A 24,739-nucleotide genomic window follows, 5' to 3' on the forward strand; every position below is an offset into this window, starting at 1 on the left:
TGTTTGTGAAAAACTGTTAATTCTAATAATAGTGCTATCGTCAGTTGGCGGGATTGATATTATAGGTATGGTGAAGGTCGGTGTGTTGGTGTGACGGTAGCAGGTGGTTGTGGGTCGAAATGGTGGGGAGGGGGGTGACGGTTGTTCGTGAGCTTAAATACGTCTTGCCACAAGGCAAAGCAATGATCATAAAACAATGCAAATGCTTAGTCTCCTTCGCATACCTCTAGGAGCGCCGGTGCGCCCAGGTTGATCCCAGGGGTGTTCAATCGTGTTGAAGTCTGGGCTGCTGGAAGACCATTCCATCCTCTGTATTCCTGCATCCAGCAATGGTCCTTGCTCTACAAAGTCTGCAATGGTCCCTGTCTGTCTTGGCGGACGTGGTCATCTTGCAGAATGGCATTTGGTCTCATATTGCATGCAGAGGTAAGGGACTGTCACTGGATGGAGAATGGTGTCCCACTATCTCGCCACATTGAGGTTTCCTGGGATGACGAGCCTAGTTGTTCCTCTGGCAGTTATACCGCCCCACCATGATGCTACCTCCCCCAAACGCTGTCACTATCTGTGAAACAGTCAGCACAAGGTTCTCCTCGCTGTCTCTACACTTTGGTTCGGTCGTCTACCTTCATCTGTGAACATCACATCCTCCACACACCGCTCCATTCACGAATTTCTGATGACACCACCACAAACGGGCTAGGCGCTGAGCGCTGGACACTAGCAGGGAAATTTCGACACTTTTTTTTTACAAACCACTCACGTAAGAGGGCATGGTACCCGTTCCATGCGATAACAATTATACTGAGTTGGATATTATGGGGGGAAAAATCACACAAGCTTTTCAATGATAAATGATACATTTGAAATTGATAAAGAAACAACGGAATTATGATCGACCAAAGTTTATATGTACATATCAAGAAAGTCCACACGCTTCCAAATTGTAGCTTTGCCAACGGGCCAACAACCATCCCCGTGCATTTCATCATCTTCGTTTTATCAAGGAGGTTAACCTTCTTGCTCGTATTCTGCTGCAATGTATAACATTTCCCAAGGCTAAAGATTTCGCAAGTCTAAAAATAGGAATTACAAACAGGAATCATTAAAAGTGCACACAGTTGCTTCCCGTCCGGAAGGAGAATCCGTATGGATATGATCTATAAATATGTTAAGATATCTTTGTATCATAGCGACCACTAATGGTAAAATCTGCATACCACTGTTGACAAAGTGACAAAACTCACATTTGGCTATTTATAAGAGCGCTCGTGGGGTCGCCAGTAAAAGGCAGCCAGTCGCGAGCATTTCTAGTCGTGTACACAGCACGAGTTTGTGGGGAACAGCTCTGTTCACTTTGAGTTTCAGCTAAAACGCGAGATCGAGATTAGAATGTTGGAGATTGTCTTCCTCGCTCTGACTGTTTTTGCAGCCTCAGGTATTTTGATGCTAAATTATCATTGAAAATCAATTTAACGTCTCATTGTCAACTTAGCTATAAGTTTTGTATAACGTCTTCGGAGTTTCATCGCAGACCAGTCTGGGTAAAGGCCCAGTCACATTGTCGTATGATCGCAGACTGAGGGCATTCTTGGCACTGAGTCGTGCATGCGTCTTGCAAAATTCAGCTGTCTTGTTACCGAAAAGACTGTCTTAGATCCCCTTCGGCTGGTTCTGTCACAGCCTGTAAATTCTACGGCATCACAATCGCACGACGAAATACGGTGAATGTGACAGCGCCGTATAGTCACATATGCCGTATTGTCGTTTATATACAGGCCAGTCTCACCATGACAATCTTGGACGTACCCTACAAATGTCAGCTCTCTTGTGACGGGATAGTTAGCCGTAGATATTTGGTAGTGGTCCATAGAAACCGTACAACGTATGTTAATTACTGTGACGTACGGTAGTATAGTTGTTGCAACAATCATGCTAGAGAAGAAAAACAGGCAAACTGCCGGATAAAGGAATTGGGGTGAGTTGGCGAGTGAGTTGCAACTTTGAGGGCCAGGTCACTCGGGTTATACATGAGTTGGTCCCCGCCGCTCCCCTCGTTGGTCAGACTTACATTGACGAAATTGTCGGGAATGTCGGGCTACAAGGGGTGGACTTTAAAAACATAATGAAAGACAGTAACTCTGAAGAGAGACAGTGGACTTAATCCAGGCGATCTGCCCAAAATGATAATGAACTATATGGCGTATATACAATGTGCTTTATAGTGTTTGATTAATAGTAGGTTTACTCACTTTTCTTGCTTCTTATATTCGTAAGTCACCGGGCAGTTCTGCAACTTTGACCATGACTACGTCAGCGAGTGTGGTTACGACAACGACCCCTCCGCGCCCATGATCTGGGGGCAGTACGACGGCCACAGCCACGGACACGGGCATGAACAGATCGCGGGCAGTGGGCCATCGACTGACCACACGCATGAGAGTACTGTATAACATTTTTAACTTATTACAGTTTATGACGATGGAACACAAACCATGCTTTTTCGTTTTCAAAACTTTAAATTGACTTTGAATGCATCCTCCCTTTCATTTATCCCTTACGTGTAATATATCCTCCACTTTGAAAACCAGTGTGGTTTGAGAGAGCTCTAGTGCAGCGCCTAATGTATGCACAGTTTGGTATTGTACGCCGATATAGTCAATGTATTTGATGCAAAACATTACGCATACTGCCATACTACCTCTCACAAGTAAGAGCGATACGCTCCTAAGCCGTGACGTATGGAACTGCAAATGTTTGAAATGAGTTCAATATTAATGATTCATGTGCTTGGCATGATTTGTATTTTTATGAAGCCTTGACGTCTATAGTTTCTCCTTCCTGAATTCATATAACAGCCCCAGTAAATGGTATACGGGCGGGGGAGGTAAAGTTTCCGTGGGGGCATGTCAGACCTGGTACCGAAGAGCAGGCCTGTCTGGGCCCTGGGACCAGTCTGGATTCCAGATTATTAATTCATGTACTTTCAACTTTCGTCAGCTCACGGGCATGGTTGGTTCATGCAGTCCGAATGTGGGAACAACTTACCGGGCGATGCCGCCAGACTGGTCAGTCCGGAACTCATGGGCAGCGGTGTGCTGGACTTCTGGTACACCATGAACGGCGGAGACCTGGACCTGTCCGTGTACATCCTGCAGGGGGGACAGGAGGTGCAGATCTGGAACATGCAGGACATCGACAACCCCTTCTGGAGGCATGCTACCATTCCCCTCAATCCACCAAACTTTAACGAACCGTACCAGGTAAGCTATCTTTTAGCAATTGTTTTGGATCAAATTCCGTAACTCAAAGTTCGATCATAGGGTCGGACCTAGCTCAGACATGTTGTAAGGTATTGCATCCGTCATTTTGGATGGTGACGTGAAGCCGGCGGCTCCGTGTATGAGGGAGCTTCAGCCATAAGCCTCAAACCTCTGTACGTAAACGGACCCAACACACGCATCGAGAAGAGTATATAGGGGTGACCCGCTGTGCTTGGCCAAAATGCGAGCCATAGCGAAGCCACTACTACCACTAGCTACTTGAAAAAGCAGCATTCTTCACCTCATTTGAGGGCGATTGGTTTGGAACGACACGTATGCCACAGTCAGTTCCTGGTGAGTGTAATACTTGAAAGCCGCCCGGCTCCCGGCGAGGCCCGGTCAATGTCTTACGATCATGTTACGGCGCGGATCCGACGTGTTTTTATTTTCGACGGGGCCCGGGCTGATTTTACCACCTCAGTTTAACATGGCTGCTGTATATTTTACTTGTTTCTTATTGGGGAATATTAATGCGATAGTATACTGACCTTCGTGTTTCTGTTTTGGGCAGATTGTCTTCGAGACAGTCCGGGGGACAGACCCGCTGTGTCACGTGGCCATAGATGACGTCAACATCAATATAGGTAACCTCGCTGCACAAGTTGTTTGATTCTTTGACGAAACAGTTGAGCTAATCTCCAAGCAGATGTTGGGTAATAAATCGTAATGTTTCTTTAATGGTCGGCTTTGTCTGATGACCGCTACCCCAAGTAAAAGGGATGTCAAAAACGGGTGGTCAGAAATCCTTTCGATTTTCTACCCCAATATCAGAATGGAGATTATAGTCTCGAACACTACATGGAAACATGGTGAAGAACGCACTAATCACACCAAAGCAGACATGTGAGCTACACTGTTTCTTGACAAAAAGTGGTAACGATTGCAAATCTATTTCGAACATCTTTATTTTGTGGGTAATTTTCCTCCTGAGTGCGCAATGAATTTTCCGTGTGGATCGCTTTATTGACAAATTAAACTAAGCAGTCAGCTTCTAAGTTATAGGTCTGCGAATGCGTAGCGATAGCAAAATCCTTTTGTTTTACCTTCGGGTCAATGGGCACCGCCATACTGACTCGTGACGTCATGAATCAGCCATCTTGGAAACGTCCTCAGCTCGACTAATCACATGACAGATTTACATTACGTCAGACTTTTGCTGCTAACATCGCTTCACATAAGGCGAACTGAACTAAACATGCAAGTATGAGAGTAGAGCTGTTCATGTTTGAAGTCACATTTCATTTAAAAAAGTCACAAGAATTCGAATGTTTTCTAAAGTGTCGACCTAACATAACACACAAACAAACACCACTCAATCCCGTTACAGTCGCCACACCAGAGCCCCCTACCGCAGCTGCCACCACCACCGAGGCCGTGGTCACAACCCTACCCCCAACCCCCGGTCCTGAAACCGCTGGTCCTACCGACGCCGCGCCAACCGCGGGGCCCCCTACGGCTGGTCCGCTCCTACCCTTGACCACCAAACCTGTGACCGATAAACCTACCGACGCCGTACCTACTACAATCCCTGAACTACCCACAACCCCTGAACCAACCACCATCAAACCTACAACCGTTCCTGAACCCACAACCACTATGCCTACAACCCCTGAACCCACAACCACTATGCCTACAACCCCTGAACCCACGACTATTATGGCCACAACGCCTGAACCCACCACCCCTGAGCCCCCAACCACCCCTCCTCCCGGTATGACCGTTACCTGCAACTCTGACGTCATACAAGTCGTCATCCTGAGGGACGTCGCTCCTCACCTTGACGAGCAAACCACCCACCTGATCGACCCGACATGCCTTGCGACCGTCAACGCAACTCATCTCGTGTTTGAGACACCCCTGGACGGCTGCGGAACTACACGACAGGTAGGGCAACTGTGGCAACTCAAATGTGTGGCATCGTGCGGCGCAATGGTAATGTAGCCTCTACCAGGCTCCGCGAGTCGCTGGAAAAATAGTAGCGTGGTTCGCCTATTGAGCTTCCCTGTATAGCTGAGTACCCTTGGCATACCGTGATTCACACTATTTGGCCGATTTCTACTATTTTCCCAGCGACTCGCGGAGCCTGGTAGAGGCTAATGGTAATGGTGTTTGGCCCAGAATCAAGAGGTCCCAACATGCCCCGATGTTGTACCGTTGGGAAATCTACATTACATTAATTTTTCGGGCCACTTCAATCACGTGAAAATGAGTGCAAAGCTTCGGTCAGGAGATTCACATCCCGAGCACGTTAAAGAATCCACCACACTCATTGACTTCACCATAGGGCCAAAAGATGCCATTACACTTGCGATTTAGACCCGCAATTGTGTCTGCAAAGAGAGATGGAGCAGTACTAGTCGGCCCACCCAATAACTATGACAAAGTCCTTGTGACGTACGTCGTACGACAATTTTACGACTGTAAAGTTGGGGGGGGGGGTTCTTAGGAAAGTCGTATATCAGCTGTATTGTAACGTGAAAATGTTATCATGGAGCCTTGTCGGTGGGCGATTCTTTCATAGTCTCACAGCTACTCAAGCAACTGGATAGATTTTACAAAATCTGTTATCGTGTGTATCTCATTAACTGGATGTCTGACCTTCATCGGCATACTTTAAGTACCATTGGACAAACTTAAGGTATTTCAAGATATGATCAATATAATCAATGTATTCAAAAATGGTATTCCCTTTTGTGAAAATCTTTGGCAATGACTCTTGGGAAGGGGCACATGAGTGGTGCAATATGTAACTCGTCTTTATCCGGGCATGTCTGTTTACAGGAGACTGAAAACTACATCATCTACTCCAACTCGATCGAGCAGCGAGTCAACGTGGTCGACGGCAGCGAGATCTCATTCACCGGAAATCTCGACTTCCACTGCGCCATTTCTCGCGAGATCTTGGTGAGCGCCGAGTTCGACCCCTTCCAGGGGAAAATGGGCCGGTTGGTCTATGATCCCTTTGCATTTGGGGAGTACAACAGCGAGATAAAATTCTACCAAACCAGCAGCTACCAGACGGAAGTGGCGTCCCCGGTCGACGTCGCCGTCGGGGACACGCTGTACGTGGAGGCTCGTCTGATGACGTCGGACTCGAACCTGCGCATCAGGGCGACACGCTGCATGGTGACCACCACCACCGACCCCGACAGCCACCCCCAGTACTTCATCATCGACAACAAGTAAGCCAGGCCCGTACATTATTGTTCATTCAATGTACAATAAAGGTCTACATTCATTCATACATTATTGTACGATGAATGGATCGTTTCCTTGGATAATGTGAAATGTTTATTATCTTCGCCAAGAAGGTTATGTTTTCGGTAGCGTTTGTATGTGATTGAACAGCATAACTCCAGAGGCTTCGCCAAGAAGGTTAATTTATGTTTTTGGCAGCGTTTGTATGTTTTCATGTGGATAAACAGCATAACTCAAGAAGCTATGGATGGATTGTCATGGAATTAAGTATGTGGTTAGGTCTTGTCCTATCAAAGAAATCATTAGGTTCCGGGCCCCCTAGCGGCTTTAGTATGTACTGCAGCAGATCTTCCGGTTGCTACCTCGTTTTCTGGAAAAGACATAGTTGGGTAGTAGATAGTATCTGTATTTGTATATCTCTTAATACGTCTCCTCAATACTTGTTTTACCCCCAGGTGCCCCACTGACGGTAATGTGGTGGAAATGCCCTCCCCAGGTCCAGCAGTTGAACGGTTCAGCATGAAGGCCTTCCATTTCATTTCTGCCGTTGGCTCACCGGTATGTTGAACACTCACTGTCAAAAAAGACTACCCGAGGGAGTATTCCAGTCTATGTTGACAGATGGTCACTATAGACAGGATTCGTAATGTTTGTATTGGGGGGGGGGGGGGTATGTAAGGGACCACTATAATCTATAAACAGTCCAGGTGGTTCTTATGTTCTCATGAGGTGGCTCTTACTGTAGCCTAAATGTACTCTAATTTCTGTACAGTGCATAGTTATCATGGTGATTTGTTAGCGGATGCATACTTAAAAGAAGCATAGTGCTACACAAAGATACACACTCATTCTCTCTCTCTCTCTCTCTCTCTCTCTCTCACACACACACACACACACACACACACACACCGTCGGAAAGACAGAGACAGTCAGAGAGAGACAGAGAGAGACAGAGAGAGACAGAGAGAAAGAAAGAGAGGGACGTACACACCGTCACACACGCATACACATAGAACAATGATACATTTTTTATGACTTACATCTTTTATATTTCTATCCGCCAGCACTACCTCCACTGCTACCTGCTGGTCTGCAACGCCTCTGCTCCCAGCAGCCCTTGCGAGGACACCTGTGCGCCATGATCCGACCGAAATGCACGACGGGATACTCCTAAGTGTCATTCATCCATGCAATAAAGTAGTGACAATAAACCTGTGATACAAATGACGTCATCTTCTTTTATATAGAGATTACGTAAGAAAGTCTCCAGTCAAAAATTCAAATTGACATGCGCGAAGACATGCACGGTTTGTAACTTTCTGTGTTGGAACAAATATTTAGCTAACTACAAACACAGATGAATTTTCAAGCTAATTATTAATTATGCGGTATATTTGCATACCCAAGGACGGACCTTTACGCTGGTTTAACCGACGGAAGTGTCCTTGGTCATGTCAAGGACGTTACTACGTCCTTGGTAATATAACAAAAATTTACGGATACAGTTATATCTTGGGCAAACTGGCTTCCGCAGCGACATATGTAAACATACTCCTGGGAAAATGACAGGATCATGCCATCTCTCTCGTTACGCGATGACTACTCTCACACACCTTTGAGAACTGTGTTGCCATGCTTTTGATTTGTTTCCGAGCAGTTGTAAGGAAAGTCGACTTGTGCGGCACCAGGTGCAGTACGTAATGTTATCGCAAAGCTGCGCTTCTGCTCCGTTGTTAGTTACCAAGCGCTATGGGGAGGGGACACAAATTACCCTACAATACTGGTACTAGAGTACTTCGACAAGTTTTACCCAACTCCAGGTGTTGCACTACGCTTATACGTGTACATGACAGTTCATTTGTAGCATAGCAGACATGTTTACAATAAAATGCCTAAAAGCTGTCGATTCTACAAGTACTGTATCTGTATATACAAAAGGACATGACTTTAGTATTACTACTACTATTATTGCTCGATGAGGATGCACCCATCATCTTCACATTCGCTTGCTGGATGTAGGAAAGAGTTCGAAATGGTGGATAAGAATTGAAGTGTGTACACAACCAAGTGTTTTACCTGACCGACGTTTCGTTCACCGTCTGTCACCTTCCTCAGGGGCAATGATGTCTGGTTCTACTTCATACTGCAGCTAGGTGTCGCTGCTGCAAGTTTGAAGAATGCGGTCCCAAATGTGACTTAGTTTTTATCCCCACATCATGTTCTAAATGCATTCTGTTCTGGCTGTGTGGATGGATATGTTACGCGTGTTTCTTCCTGAAGACAGCATAGGCGGTAGGCCATCGAGTTTTTGTTACTGTGCCGTATATATATATAAATTCCGATGGTCCGTCCACTAAGGAACAAAAAAACGGAAAGATTCCCCAGAACTTACTCTAACACCGACCGTGTACGAGTCGATCCACTGAAAGATTCCCGAGAATCGTACACGAACTATAACAACCACAACGCCCGATCCGCACTACCTGTGTATTTGATCCACTGAATGATTCCCGAGAATCGTACACCAACTGTAACAGCCACAACGCTCGATCCGCCGTCTATTCCAAAGAACCATACGAACAGATGACGAAGTCACCCGAAGGTTGCCGAGTGCCGGGTAGTGTTAAGAACAAGAATAGATAGGTAGGAAATGCAGTTTCAAAAGCCTTTATTTTCGGCGAAAACCCGCCATGAAATCAAACACGTTGATACTACTTATAATCTAGGGGTTACTTAGTAGCCATGTAGAATTCCTTAGGATACAACACCTCATTTTAAAGGAGATATGCGGCATTTTATAAAGTCATATTTCCGGGGGACAGCGTTACCAGCAGTGTGGCAATGACATCATTGATAGCCAATAAGACGCAAGACCCAGATTTCCCGCCACGTTCGAAAATGGAACCATTATTCGGCACGGCGAGGTCCAGAGATTTGTTACACTCTAACATGTGATTGGTACTGTCTGTGAAAAGAAAACGGAATACAGAGATGGCAAAGATAGTTGTTGATGTAAGCGGTGGGTGTCGTTTGTTCGTAATGATTTTCTTAGTCAGGCCGTATTCACTGAGTACGTCGGGCCGCGTAGTTAGTAGTAGCTTATTTCCCTAAGAAGCGCCGTCGAACGTGGTTCTAAGTCACCAAAATTGCTGTCCACCCCAAGTGGTAACGCTGTCCACGGGTAGCTTTTCCTACCCTGTGATTTTTATGAAGTTAGCGAAGTTAGGTCTTGACGGTTCTACAGTTTCGAACAGTTGGTTCGCGAATGCGTTCGAACAAATTATACTCCCGCCGGCCCTTGCGCGAGCTGTGACCAGAACACGTAAGTAACAACTGCGTGTACTACGTGTAGAGAACAGTATGGTTATCGGGATTCCTTCTTCAGTGGTCACTTTGGTGTTTAAACAAAACAAAACAACAGCGATTTCAACTAAAACTCGGTGGCCTATCGCCCATGAAGACAGTAGAAAGTCTGTATTTCCAACATAGTTCAGATGCGCCCTGCTAAACCTTTTAAGGAAATAAGAGAGGCCTCTGTTAGGGCGTCTGTCTCTTTTTGACAAATCGTTTATGTGTCGCCTCCTTCTTCGCCCCTTTATCCGTCCTGATTAGATGAGAGGGGCAAATCGCGATATTCAGGTGTTTGATTACTTCGGTCGAGGGGCAAACCGTTAATGATCATAACCTGGTGTGTAACAATCAAACGTTTACCTAAGTTTAGATGTGAAACTTTTTGCCATTAAGATTGAATAAAATACACTTCTTGGAGTCCTTTATCAATAAACTTCGCTTAAACTAATGAGATTTTTGGCCGCTCAACAGTCGTCACCTCATTGGAAAGGGGGTACAAGTATATGATATATGCCTTCCTACAGTTATATGTCCGAAGTCGGCTAAGGAAATTGAAACCCTATGTATGGTGGCCAAACTCCCCCGACAAATATTCTCCCCACAGACAGCAGTGCAAACAAGGAGGTTAAATTTAACCTCTTTGGTATAAACGATCATTCCCTAAGTCTGACCAAAACAAGTGGCTTAGTGTTATGAGTGGATCAGTTTTCAATAGGTCCGTCTGGATTGTTGCCTGTTATGTAAACACACAGGTTCCCCTGTTGAGTGTATACCTCAGGCCCCGTGTAACAGTTTACCTAGCCTCCTGCGCAGACCTTCTGGGCCGGGCTCAGTTTTTGGATCGCTCGAGTATTCTTTAGTATATGTTGTTGTTGTTGTTGTTGTTCACATTGTGGCTAGTGGCACATAAGTCAGCAAGTTTTCTTGCTGTGTAACTGTAAGCTTTTCCAAACTATGTGCTTGTACTTTTTCTACTTATGCTCTTCGTCCCTGGAGAGACATAAGGCCATGTACTAGCTGTAGTTAATCGGCGTTCGTTCAGATCCTTGTAGTGCCTAGCAGCACACAGGGCAGCAAGTGTCCTTGCTTTTTCAGTAGCAGGTTAGATTTGTATAGGGGAGGGTTGCTAATCCTTCCCCTTTAACGTGCTCGAGGCACCTTCTCGAACATGGGACAACAGTTTTACGTCCCTTCCGAAAGACGGGTGCAGCCCCAACCGAGATGACCTTCCCAGGATTTGACCTGGGTCTCCCAGTTACCAACTAATTGGAACCAGCGGTTCAACTGTGAGGCTGCTACCAGTTGAGCTACAGGGACATCCCTCTGTATACATCGCGAAACTAAATCGATGCTCCAACATGGACCATGTTGAACACGAACTGTGCGCGCCAAAAAAACCCACGCCGACCGCACCTAGAAGGTCTGTGATCGTGAGGGAGGCTACAGTTTACCCGCCAATACATACCTCACTTTTTTTTCCACGCGAAGACAAGCTGTGTTCCCTACGTATACTGTGCGGAGTATTGTGACAATGTAAACAGTCAGCGGTTTGAAATGGACTGTAATGATCTGTAAGCCGCAGTAGAGCGTTTTCACGTGACGTCATCGCTGTATCCGTCGCCATGTTGGTGTCCCTATTTGCATTTAAGTGGATCATAGCTCAAGGGTTTGGGGACATTTCCAGATCTTCTGACCCTTTTGAATAACTGCTGTTGAATATCTATAGCTCAGAGAAGATACAGTATTGACAATAGAACACAAAAATAGTAGTATGATCCTTTGGAATTCAAATAGAGACGCCAACATGGCGGCAAGCTTCACTATCACAGTAAATTCATATACTTTTTCGGGGACTTAATTTTGCGGTAGAAGGGGAAATGAAGCTTTCATGATGTGTCTTAACTTCGTGGTTAAAACAATTCTGTAGTGCAGTAGTAATGCATAGGAAACGCCTATTTGCGATGTGATGAATTCGCGATGGAGAGGTCACCGAAAACAGTGGAAATTAAACCACCTCAGAGCACCACCCTGAACATCTCAAGATAACTGAAAAGTGAATGAAAAGTTTCTATAGAAGTGGAGGCTGTCAGAACTTTGCCATTCGAGTGGTTGTTCGGTACGGTAACACCAACTGAATAGAGTTTGGCGAGCTCGATACAATTTACACTCTCAGTGATCGTACAAAGCTAAAACTCTGTTATAACTGGTAAGTATTAAAGCGCATCGAATTTCCGACTGTCCTGTTGCAGCCTTCTTCAAATCGAAATTCAATATACCAGTATATTTTCTTGTTGTATAGTTCTTTTATCAGATTGAACTGAAATTAAGACGCATTGAATGTACATGTGTAGTTACCTTTTTAATCTAAAAATTCACTTGGAAGCCCAAACGCACTCTCTGCGCCATGAGCTGCCCACTAATCATAAATCAGGACCACAGCTTGACCTTCCTTTTCCCAAACCCCTACCCACCTATCAAATATCATATGGATCTATCCATAGCTTCTCGAATTATATCGAGATATAACACATAAATACACAGACAAACGGCATCGAAAACCTTCTTGGCGAAGGGAAAAGGCGAGGACACAAAATTACCAACTCATGAAGGACACCGCCCCCCTCCCCGCTTTCCGTCCAATCGATTTCCCGTCGATCAAACGAGCCCGCTACACCTCTTCACGACCCCGGCGTCTCGGGTCAGCGGCTCGCCTTGTCCGTGCGCCTCGGCGGACCGCCCGCCTGCCCCCGAGCCGCCTCCCAGGTGAGCTCCGGTCTTAACAGACCCGGAAAATGTCATATCGGTGTTTTTCGACCATCAGCTGCAAGTGCCATCTCAATTACCTCGGGTCACTGCCTTCCCAAGGCGTCTGGAACCGAGTCCGTAACATGTATGAGGGTTTTGTAAGATCACTACACCTGCACATGTTCTGTTATATACTAGTAACCTCAATTCCTCCATCATGAGAATCTGTTCGGGCTGGGCTTTCTTTGGGCTTTTGTGTGTGTGTGTGTGTGTGTGTGTGTGTGTGTGTGTGTGTGTGTGTGTGTGTGTGTGTGTGTGTGTGTGTGTGTGTGTATGTGTGTGTGTGTGTATGTGTGTGTGTGTGTAGGTATATATGTGTGTGCGTGCGTGTGCGTGCGTGCGTGCGTGTGTTTGCGTGTGTGTGTGTGTGTGTGTGTGTGTGTGTGTGTGTGTGTGTGTGTGTGTGCTTACTTGAATTGCGCAGGTTTGTGCTCATTATATAGTCTCTGTTTACCAAATAAGAGTTGTGCAGTTAGTGAGGAAACTCAGGAAACAGTTGAAAGTCGAAAAGTTTCGTTCGCCATTCTATAATTAGTTTCAATGCTTCATTGGTGCAGTAATGATTATTGACTGTTATCATCAGACGTAATAGGTTGGGACAAATCTTCCCACGACTATCTCTAAAACCAGCGGTCTTTATGGGTATGAATATAACGTTACCAAAAAAGTTCAATGTCAACTTTGCGTCTATTAGTGAGCACTTGATTACTAGTCTATTCTAATAGTATTTTTATTCACCTTGGCTTGAAGCAATATTACCAGTAAACCATGCCATAAGCTCCGGGAAATCCCACGGCATAATTCCTTCCACAAATTCTAACACAAAGGCAAGAAGATTCGGCTATCTCATGTGCTTCAAATGCGATTACCGGGTGGGTAATATAGTAAGGTTTGAAGCAAATATTCCGGGATATTGCGATTATTTCGGATCAATGAAACGGTCATCTCCGTCGGCCGGCTCAACTTCACGGTAATTACAGTTCAGTTCGGTAACATCTCACGTGAATAGAGTTCAGAGAGTTGCTACTCCTCTGTAGACAGTTTGGCAGCAAGTTATCTGGCAAAGCAGATTAAGAAACTCTCCCATAAGCTTGTTGTAACAAACTTTTGGAAACTTTTAGAAAAAGATAAAGTGCCCGTTCTCAGACTGAGGAGAGCCGTAAATTTTAGCTGATCCCTGCAACTTGACGTCACCAAAAATATCTGAATACACACCGACTTCAACAAGACTCTCAGACTTTCCCGCCCTTTTTACGGTGTGAGAGAAAAAAGTCGTCCGATCGATGTGGCGTGAGAGAAGAAAGTCGATTACAGCACTGAGCAGAAAATACGTCTCTCGTAGACTTTCCCGCCTTTTTTGGGTGAGAGAAAAAAGTCATCCGACGTGCCGTGAGAGAAGAAAGTCGACAAAGCACTGAGCAGAAAGATAAGTCTCTCAGACTTTCCCGCCTTTATGTGTGAGAAAAAATGTCGTCCGACGTGCCTTGAGAGCTAAAAAAAGTCGTCCGACGCGCCGCACACACGGGCCCCTGCCCCGGGCTAAGGTCTGGCGAGCGCCACGACAGGCGATGCCTCATCAGAAGTGACACATGGTGTGTGTGGCGGCGGCAGGTTACATGGTCATTATTCTGGGTCGCTCGCGTACCGAAGGTCCTGTGCAGTCAGCGGTGAAAATGAGACAATGGCAGACTAGAATTTTTACATTCACTATAAAAGGTTGGAGTTGTGTTACCAAGCGGAACGGGTGGGGCGTTTTGCCAGGAACTCAGAGGCAGAGCTTCTGCGTTCAAATCCACTGAGATGCCACCGAAGTTGTGTCCTTAGGAGATGCACTTTATACAACTTTTTTCTCACCCCAGGTAAAATGGGTACCTGACTTCGGTTGGGGAGGTGAAAGGTGGTGGAAGGAGAGGGTTGGGCCCAGCCTTCCAACACCATGCCCTAGACACAGTGGATAACAGCCCTCTGCCCCCGCGGCCCAAAGAGGCTATGGCACTACCTTTAGCTATATGAGGGTTAAGAAGGTTCTAAGTTTTTATGTGTATGAACTTAACATAACTCAAGAACCTATGGATGGATTGTCATGATACTTGGTATGTGGTTATGTTTTGTCCCACGGAAGAAATGATTTGGGGCTTCTTGGTGGCTTTCCCGGGTACTGCAGCAGAACGTCCGGTTTTGATATCTCCGTCGATGATTCAACAGGTGTAAAGCCGGCCTCACATACTCACTCTGTCAACGACATTCGGGAAGAATGAACTGAAAAATAAATGAAGAATGGACGAGCGAAGAAACGAATGGATGAGTGACTGAATGAATGAAAACGCCTGGACAGGATTGAAGGAAAATTGAGAAAAAGAACAGAGAAGAAAATGAAGAAAAAATGGCCGTGTAAGTTCACAACTATTGATCCACTTTTCCTGATCCTTGGGTTCGGACCAGCCACAGAATTAAGCTGACAAGTTTGACAAAGTTTTGGCGGCCTTCCTTCGGATTAACAAATCGTGTTAGAGTCAGCTCGCCAGGCCACCATTGTCCTAGGGGCCAAAGGTCAGGGCAAAGCTCACCCCGGTGACACAGATAACGTCACACACATGCCGCTGGCCGACGTCGGCATGATGACCTGTCAGACAAGGTGTTGTTCTTGCCAATAAGTCAGTCGAGACAGAGCGGGCATCGCACAACAATGGCGTATTAATAGCCTGTCAGGTCTGATTTAGTCCAGCCGCCCTACCTGGTCGGCCCTTAAGGCTTCTCCCTCGGCTGTTCGCTCACTTGGAACACCTAGCCGGCGAAAACTCGTTTGCGCTGAGACGGTAGCAACCATTCTCAGTCCTCGGCCTTCTTTACGAGATTGTTCCGTTTCCTTATAAAGTGCCTTTCGTTCCTCTTCACAACTACTTCCATACCTTCCTACCTAGAAGTTTGACGGAAGACTACTTCGAGAAATAAGGTAAGTTTTCCGTTTTGTTAGAATTATGAATTTCATTCATAATTACCTTCGCCGAGAAGGTTATGCAGAGGGTAGCGTTTGTTTGTTTGTAGTGGCACAGCATAACTCGAGAATGCCTTGATGGATTGTCTTGGTATTTGGTATGTTGGTAGGTTTTGATGAGACCTAAAAACGATTAGATTTTGGGCCTCCTAGCGGCTTCTTACGGTACTGCAGCGGAACTTCCTGTTTTGATATCTCGTGTTCCGGACATGCTATGGAACTTTTTTTTGAGTGGTAGATAGATCTTTGGACAGAGAGTAAGTGGTGTGGGTTTGGGCCCCCTAGCGGCTTTTTTGGAACTGCAGGAGCAGGTTTTGCATCTGACTTTGAAAGGGAATAACTCAAGAAGGTCTTGATGGATGGTAATAATTTTTGGTAGGTAGATAGCTTGAGTGATGATGTCCATGATTAGACACTTCTTATGCAAATCAGCATCTAATATGCATAAGTAATGAGGAAAGTTTATACATCCGCCAAATTCCATGATAGGGCTCTGAAACATGTGAGATATGTAACTGAGGAAGAGAGAAATATTAGTTGATATGAACTATGCAAATGAAGACCTCATTTGCATAATTAATGAGAAAATACTATAACAAGATGGCCTTGATGGATGGTCATCATTTTTGGTATGTGGATAGCTTGTGTGATGCTTAGTATGATTGGACAATAATTATGCAAATCAGATTCTAATTTGCATAATTAATGAGGCAACTTTAAAAATCCGCTTTGTTCCATGATATGACTATTCAAATTGTAACTGAGGAAGAGAGGACTGTTAATAGATAGAAAATATGCAAATGTGGGCCTAATTTGCATACTTAATGAGTAACTTGTATTATTCCAAACCGGCAAATGACGGCAATTTCATACATTTAATACTTTTTTGTGGCATCGGGAAGTTATGTGAATGTGAACATCGTTGAATCAAATTATGTTAATAAGGGCCTCTTTTGCATAATTGATGATAAATATTAGCATAACCTTCTTTGTTAAGCTCACAATTTGCTAAGCTGATACTAACTTTGGACATGTTATATTTTAAGACAATCAACTGGTATGATTTATTATTGATGAGAAACACTCCTAATACATCAGTCATAAAGGTTAAAATCATTTGGCGAAGGTATGAGGGCGTGGAACTCTAGTTTTGTATGATATTTGCTTAGTCAACCTCACGGTTACAAACTGAAGGTTGGATAGGCATACGGAGCCAAACTCCAAAATGTTTTTTTTATGAAAACAATTCCAAAAACCATGAATTTATGAGTCGAATATGAAGGTGGTTAATTAAGGCGATTACTATTTTAGGAGCTGTCGATTTCTGAAAGACCTTCATTTTCATTTTGCTCGCCTCTTTTCAAAATGTTTATTTTTCGAAAAAAACTAGCCTTGTTCTATGCCTATCCCATTCCTGATTATGAAAATTGTTCAATTTGTTTTCTTCTAAACACTCAGACTTTGAACAGACAAAACAACTGCAACATTCGGATTAGTGCTATCTTAACATCCGTTTTGAAACATGCTGAGACGAAACAACTAAGTCTCTCCTGAAGCCAATGTCTCTTTTCGATGAACATTATACTTTTCCGCATGGTATCACATATTTTCAGTTCAGTTTCAAACCATTCTTTGTCGTCAAAATTGAAATATCCAAAGGAAAATATTCAGTACTAGTGGCACTGTACTCAGGCGATATAACATTAGATATAAGATAAAATACGCATGAAATGATACGCATACAATTACCAAATCTGTCGGTATAATAAAACTACAGAGCATACTGCTCACCCTTGTCACAGCATTGGTTTTTATCTACACGTGCTTACCTGCGAATTCCTGTTTTCTTGCTAAAAAGATCATTTTTACTTTCTTGAACGCTTAAGCGTTTCATTTGTGAAATTCCAGAGTGATTTGGAGGACGCATTCTAACTGTCAATAAAATTGTCTTACAACATAAATGGTATAATCAGAACTGATATTCAACCCAAAAAGCACATTCATCAAAACCAAAAACATCCCAACCTGTTCAGCCTGCTATGGAGGGTAGTGAGCGCAAGGGAATGAAAAAAAGGGCTGAGAGGAATTTGGCAACTTGTTCCGTTCGCGTCAGAAATAAAGCACTGTGGCCATAGGTTTGGGCCTCCTTACAACAGAGATGTATAGCTGGGATCAAGACCACACGACCTGCACGGTAGCACCGTCCGCTGTTTCACTTGAGTTCTACATTTCCCGATCTCGCCCTATCAGAAAGTACGTGTCGATTGCTCCAAAAGTTGCCGTATGGCTCGTTTGGTGCCCTGCTCGAGGATTTGTTTCCAGCGACGCTATATTTATTACTACATGATTGATCGTGACAGGTAAACATGAGGCCTCCGGCATAGAGGCGTTGGTAAAACTGGGTGGGTTGTAGAGCAAGATGAACCTAGAATAGTAGGAGGATAGGAGAGAAACTGTTGTCTCGCCCGTTTTCTTTTTATCACATCAGACGTTACCGTTGTAAACTGGTCATCTTCATCTTGTACAACTGTAAAGAACTGTACTGTCCCCAAAAATATGACAAGAAAATATGCGATTGTTAGATGGGAAACGTTGTTAGTTTATGATTTATTTTCATGGTCTGCTAGTAGAACCATTTTCAAGAAAAAGTGATTTAAGATATTGCAGTTCCCAGAAAGATTCTAGACTGCTATAGCCTGGTTATGCAGATAATGGTGATGACGGTAGCCTGGTTTCCAGGCTTTACGAAATGGGATTTAACTTTGGTCAGACACAACAAAAACGGACACCAATTTTCGGACCAGTCCTCTAGTCTTTTTCACTTTCTTGCTTGCTTCTTGGAGACCATGGGGCGCAATGGCAACTAAGCCAAAACTAACGTCAACTGTTAATGTTCAAAATACAAGCTTGTTGGGTTTGACTTCTCCTTTGGAAGCAGTAGAAAATAAGAGACACGCTTTTTCTGTAATGTGTGAGTTCTTTAAGGATTTTGTGAGGAGCGTACTAGTTTTCTTTTCGTCTGCAAAAAAATTTAAAAATTAGGATGTGTTTTTGTGGCTTCTTTAAACATATAACATATAGCTCACTTCTTTCGTAATAGCTGACGGAACTTTCGGGGATAAGATGTTTTTTGTCTTCCACTGCTTTTGATGCGTTGGTATAGTGTTGTTACAAATTTTCCGTGGTCACACCCACCATTAGAATCTGCCTTTTGTCCACTGGTAGTTTGTCCACCTGTTGAGTCCGACGCGGTTGACAGATTAGAAATGACTTTTGACCTCCCAGGGTCACTCTGCCGACCAGGGGTCAAGGTGAGACGGATAACTGACCTGCCCCTCCTCACGCGCATGCTCAGTGATGAATGGTCAGCAACATGACAAGGAGAGAAATGTCGCAATCAACGTGCATGCGTTGTACCAGAATATAGTCTCCAACCAGACCCAATAGATTGCAAAGACCGTATCCAACTGGAAGAAGGAGCTTATAATGTAATTGCAAAACGTACTTCCTCTGCCAGTTTGATACGGTCTTTATGCAACCTATAGATCTGCTTGGAGATTACCAGAATAAAAGATAGATGAAAGAATAATCTATGGTAACTACTACTTCTTGAAACAGATTCTGGAGGACTAACCTGTACCGAAAAGACAATGGCTACGTATTATGGATTGTGATCCAGAACATAAATTCAAGTCTCAACCGCCAGGTAAAAAAATGTATGTCTACAATGTTGATATGTGAATAAAGAATGGTGGAATTGAATTGAAGGTACCCTAAGACCGCCACAGTGGAAAAACAGTGATTCTAAAGAGATCTTTCAAATGCAGTATCAGTAATACCCGAGATATGCACACTTCAGATATCCAGGTGTTCCAGACATTCTTGAAAAGGCTTGGACAACATTTAAGTTGTTCAAATGTAATGATCTTAGGGCACGACGGAATTATTAGAGTGAGCGTTGTTTGCACAATCATTGGCACGACTTCGTACAATTTTATTTATGAAATGTGAGGAAATTTCAACAAGGGTCATCTTCAGTGCTTTGCAAAAAGCTACCAACCACCTCTATGAAATTCTAATGAAAGCACCAATGACAAGAGGACGTAGAATAAAAACATGGACATTGTTTTGTCGACAAGGAAATGTCCTCCTAACTTTTGATATATGCTTGTCATAACGTCACTCTAGTGTTTATTAAACATGCCACTGATAAGTACGGATCTAGTCGTGAAACATAATATAGTAATAAAACATTCTTTTAGCTTGAAAGTTCATCTATAATTCTACCTGTAATTTCCAACACAAAAATTGGACATACTCAAAGTTTCAAAATACTCAAAACATTCATTTAATTTAAACAATTCAAATCATATAGCTTACTGTATGCTATAACGGTAAAGAATTACATTGAACTATTATATTACTATGGGAGCTATGGGAGAGAGTGAGTGAGTGAGTGATTATATTACATTGAACTAACGATGACAAAGTGCCGCGAATTCGAAACACATCATATACTAAATCTATGCAGTCCTCTAGTCCTCTACACTGTAGTCATTCGTACGATTTAATAAAACGGTCAAGAATCACTTTCAAATGATGTAAAGAATTCAGTTAAATGAAATAGCAACTACGGAAGGTGGGCTTACGAAATAAGTTTGCCCTTGCTGAAAAATATCATATATTGATTGATTATCGACCAATTGGCAGTATAGAATAGAACTGAAATATGTTGATTTTACAAGCATTTTTAATATCCATAATACCTAACCATGACATATATACAGTATTAAGACATATAAATTCATACACATGATAACAAGTCACCCAAATCACAGGAAAATTGTATGCATCAGGCTAGCCGGTCGTATAGACGGACAGACAATCCTTTGTTGTTTTTCTTTTCATATTATCTTATCTGTAGTACCTTGAGAGTGTTGATGTTTTGCCAACAATGGTGCATTATTACGGATGCGACGGTAACTGTTTATGTGAAAACAAAAGGTCCCAATCTTGATAAACTATACAAACAGAGGCGGACTTAAAGCCGTAAAATACAAATAGATCAATCTGTGTTGGTTTGGCGTCACCTTGCGCAACGCATGGGCAACAGGGAATACACATGGAGTCCCCTCCCCTTCATATAGACAAGACAATACAAAGGTAAAGCAGACATCCTCAATTGAGGTGGCTAGTGGTAGTGCAATGCGGCTTCGCTACGGCTCGCGTTCTTTGGCCAAGCACAACGGGTCACCCCTACTCTTCTCGATAAGCGTGTTGGGCTCTTTTACGTGCAGAGGTTTCAGGCTTGATGCTTATGCCTGAAGCTCCCTCGTGCACGGGGTTGATTAACAACAAAATCATTCACACCGACATACCTTTCCTTGATTTCATATGTGAAAAGTTGTTAAGTTCTTCTGCTGCAAGTTAGAAACATTGATGGATATGATTGCACAATAGTTTTTGTGAAATTTCATGGTTCAGAGGTACTCTATCCATTCTTTTACAAAAGATGGCATGTCAAGAATAATTAGTACCTTTCTCATCGAAGTTCACAGTTTAAGTTATGCACATGAGATCAAACCATAGTTGTTCTTAATTCACAACTGACAACTACTTGAAATGGCTGAATTCCAATGTATTGCATTAACTTATTGAGAAAAACACCAAAACATGAAGTTACAAAGAGTATGGATAACTTTTTGTCAACTGTACATAGTAGAAGAACTTGATTGACACGACAAAGTACTACAGGGGCTTTCGCAAGTATATAGACAATGCGACATCTACTCATGTAAAGATAGAATTGATCTCCATGTGAAAAATAGAAAATACGCAACCTACAAGAATGTATGAAAGTTTTCCTATTATGCTATTCGGAAAAATGTAACTGCATACGTAACTGGAAAACGAAAAAAGATAGTCTAAATGTCATTTTTCTGAGATCTAAAACAGATAATAACTTAATTTGGGGCTATAATTTCCTTTTGATTTTCCACAAACTAACCAATTCTGAATAGAAAAGTGTTCACTTGTCGTACGATGTGCGTTGCCTTTTTTTACAGCTATGGTGGTTTGATTTCAGAGATTTTCGCAGAACAAATCATCATTGACCGCTTTTGTTGCGTACATATTTCTAGTCTCAACACCTGCCCTTTCACAAAAGGTTTTAGATCATGTATGTGGATGTATTTGCTCTCTGATTTTACGGTTCAACTCTTCGGCCTTTTGTCCGTTTAATTTCGTAAGGACTCAGCTTCCCTCGGGCGAAAAAATACGATCGCACGATCGCACGAACGCTGACTAACAGAATATCTCTATCACACAAAGTCCTCGAATTCATAAAAGCAAATTCTTCCCGTAGGTGCGGTGGATGATGCTTAGATTTCTGCAGGCCTTAATTTTCTGATTCGCAAAGGATCTGATGGGTTAAACGTACCCCTCCCCCAACAGACACATACTCGACTCGTGAACATTGTTAGCTTATCCATGCAGATAGAAAGGAACAATTGCGAACGCTTGCGGGCACGCCTGATTGTCAGAACGGAAGAAGGACACGAGTATTTATAGAAGGCTGATCGGAAGGGCGGGGTTATAAGATAAATCTTTAAGATGAAGAGACCCACAATTTTATGATATGACTGAAAATAGCGCGGTTGCGAAAAATGATAAGCAACCATTTCTAGGAAGACCCGCATTGCCATAAAGTGACTTAACAAAGCACAGGTGGCTTATACCGCTTTTTGACAAAATCTAAAACATGTACTAGTTAAAGAAACGACAAACAATTAGGAAAGAAACAAAAACAGTTCAGAAAGAAAACGGCAATTATTGATAAGAAAGAAACAAAACCTCGTATGATTTTACGATGTGTATTCTACAATGCTGTGCGATATACAACCAGGGAACCACGAGGAAATAAGTTTTAGTACTTGAGAAATGTGATATTATATATGTAAGCTAAGTTGATAAAGAAATATGCACAGACATGTATTCTAGATAGATTTATTTTACCTGCTTTTTTTGGGCTTCTCTATTCCAACTTAGTTTGTGTAACGCAAACTCCGCTGTCCGAGGCCGTAATAATTGCAGCCGCTATGATGAAATAAATTTCAAACCGGCCAGTTGAAAAAAAAAAGTTATTTTCTGTGAACGTCTGCTTGACGATTCCTCTTCACCAGAGCGTGCCGGTTGTCACGAGTTTAAGCCCGTTTTAGTGACAACTCTAACACCAGGATATCTTCCTGGACTAACCCCAATTATCTGCTGCCCTTGGACCCCCTAATGACCCCTTCCCAGAAATCACACAACTTTCAACGACAATGCTGCATGGACGGTACGTAGAGTTAACGCCCTCTCGGTCGGTTTATATTGCAAACTTTGCCATAGAGGACTAAGAAGTACAGATCTCGACAAAACATATTCAAAGTTGATATGAACAGACAATGAACATTATTCTAGAGTAAAGAACGTACGGCATGTTGTAATACTATAGGATGTACATCATGTATATAGAATGTACATCATGTAGCAAAGAGAGAAATGTACTGAATAGACTTATATAGAACACATTTCCCTATTTCAACTGTAGACAAGTTCATATTTCTAATGCGGCTAGACAAATCTTCCATCGCAAAACATATCTGTTCCTCTATTTCTACTATAAGTACAGTACTTAAGTCAGAAGAAGTTGAATTTGTTTGCTGTTAGCTAATAATGTTCCTTGTATTTATCAACTTTAAATATGTTTTGTTGAGAACTGTACTCCTTAGTTCTCTGTGGCAAAGTGTGCAATACGAATCTTCTCAATCTTCACTTTCTCGACTGGTTCTAAACTAATTGTTCTAAAATCTAAAGACGGAAATCTTTAGGTGCGGGTCTGTAAGCTACCTTCATACGTCGTATTGACAGAACACCTGTCGGTTTTGTCTTTTCTTAATCCTTTCCCACTTTATGAGAGAGGGTACACATTACATCAGAGGTGTGAACGTTCTATCATTGTTGTAGTCCCTCCTAGATCATGTGGATTGCTGGAACATGAGGCTCCATAGAAGTATTCATGGTGACTACATCACCAACCTCCTCACTTTTGAAAACAAAACAAAAACGTTTCCTTGTGTACGGTCAAGTCAAGCATTGTCTTAATTTTTAGGTCCTGCAGGAGCATTTCTTTTGCTCATGACGGTGACTACATCACCACCATCAGTTTTTATTCACCACTTTTGAAAACTGTTCCCAAAAACTTTTCCTTGTGTACGATAAAGTCTTATCTGAGGCTCAAATGGTGTCTACATCAGCATTCTCCCCACTTTTAAAAACCCGCAAAACTTTTCCTTGCGTACGGTCAAGTCTTGTCTACATTTTTAGGCTATAAAGGAGCATTTCTTCTTTTAATGAAAGTGACTAGATCACCATTCCCCCCACTTTGGAAAAAAAACTTTTCCTTGCGTACGGTCAAGACTTGTCTTAACTTTGAGGCTATAAAGGAGACTGTCTTCTGTTCAGAAAGGTGACTACATCACCTTCCCCCCACTTTTGAAAACCCCCCAAAACTTTTCCTTGCTTACGGTCAAGACTTGTCTTTACTTTGAGACTATAAAGGTACATTTCTCCAGCTCAGAAAGGTGACATCATCCTTCCCTCGTTTGAAGACCATGGAAACTTTTCCTTGTGTACGGTCAAGTCTTGTTTAGATTCTGAGTCTCTAAATGAGCATTTCTTGTACTCAGAAAGGTGACTACATCGTCACCACATGTGTGTGACATTACTGCAGCTAGTTTAACAGGTGGCTGGATAAACGTGCAGAAATCCCCTCTCCGTCAGACCAGAAACAGGAAATCCTTTACCCAGACCCACTGACTGATAACTTTATACACCCACGGCGTCATGCTTTGAAGTGCTGTAACTAATTACAGAAAGGTTTCTCACCCAAAAAAGAGAAACTCAGACGGCTTTCTGTGCCCAGAAATGTAGACTTGAATATTGTAAATGCAGAAATGTTGGTGGTGGTTTTATGTTCGTGGTTTTCACGGTGAACTTAGAAACACCGCGAACCTTTTGCGCGGCT

General features: G+C 43.1%; 3 protein-coding genes across 3 annotated transcripts in view; 2 read left to right on the plus strand and 1 right to left on the minus strand.

Moving 5' to 3' along the window:
• The window catches only part of LOC136445839 (V-type proton ATPase 116 kDa subunit a 1-like), a 268,423-nt gene that overhangs the window by 91,164 nt on the left and 152,520 nt on the right, over positions 1-24,739 (minus strand). The gene's annotated exons all lie outside the window — the stretch shown is intronic.
• LOC136446311 (ZP domain-containing protein-like) lies at positions 1,275-7,732 on the plus strand. The gene is made up of 8 exons (XM_066444664.1): positions 1,275-1,438; positions 2,278-2,442; positions 3,001-3,263; positions 3,835-3,907; positions 4,651-5,207; positions 6,105-6,505; positions 6,977-7,079; positions 7,586-7,732. Exons 1-8 carry the CDS (start codon positions 1,393-1,395, stop codon positions 7,661-7,663), a joined length of 1,686 nt encoding a protein of 561 aa, XP_066300761.1. The 5' UTR covers positions 1,275-1,392; the 3' UTR covers positions 7,664-7,732.
• Positions 15,609-24,739, plus strand: part of LOC136446470 (zinc finger protein GLI2-like) — an 80,395-nt gene continuing 71,264 nt past the window's right edge. Inside the window, exon 1 of the mRNA XM_066444848.1 lies at positions 15,609-15,630. The gene's annotated coding sequence lies outside the window, so the exon portion shown is untranslated. The remainder of the gene's footprint in view (positions 15,631-24,739) is intronic.

This window comes from Branchiostoma lanceolatum, chromosome 12 (genome assembly GCF_035083965.1).
Source record: "Branchiostoma lanceolatum isolate klBraLanc5 chromosome 12, klBraLanc5.hap2, whole genome shotgun sequence".
Taxonomy (NCBI): Eukaryota; Metazoa; Chordata; class Leptocardii; order Amphioxiformes; family Branchiostomatidae; genus Branchiostoma; species Branchiostoma lanceolatum.

What these genes read in the sequence shown, in the direction of transcription:
- LOC136446311 (XM_066444664.1), top strand. Translation starts at nt 1,393, where the DNA reads ATGTTGGAGATTGTCTTCCTCGCTCTGACTGTTTTTGCAGCCTCAG. An exon ending in ACTTTAACGAACCGTACCAG is followed by an intron (nt 3,264 to 3,834) that starts GTAAGCTATCTT and finishes TGTTTTGGGCAG; the next exon opens with ATTGTCTTCGAGACAGTCCG. An exon ending in TACTTCATCATCGACAACAA is followed by an intron (nt 6,506 to 6,976) that starts GTAAGCCAGGCC and finishes TTTTACCCCCAG; the next exon opens with GTGCCCCACTGACGGTAATG.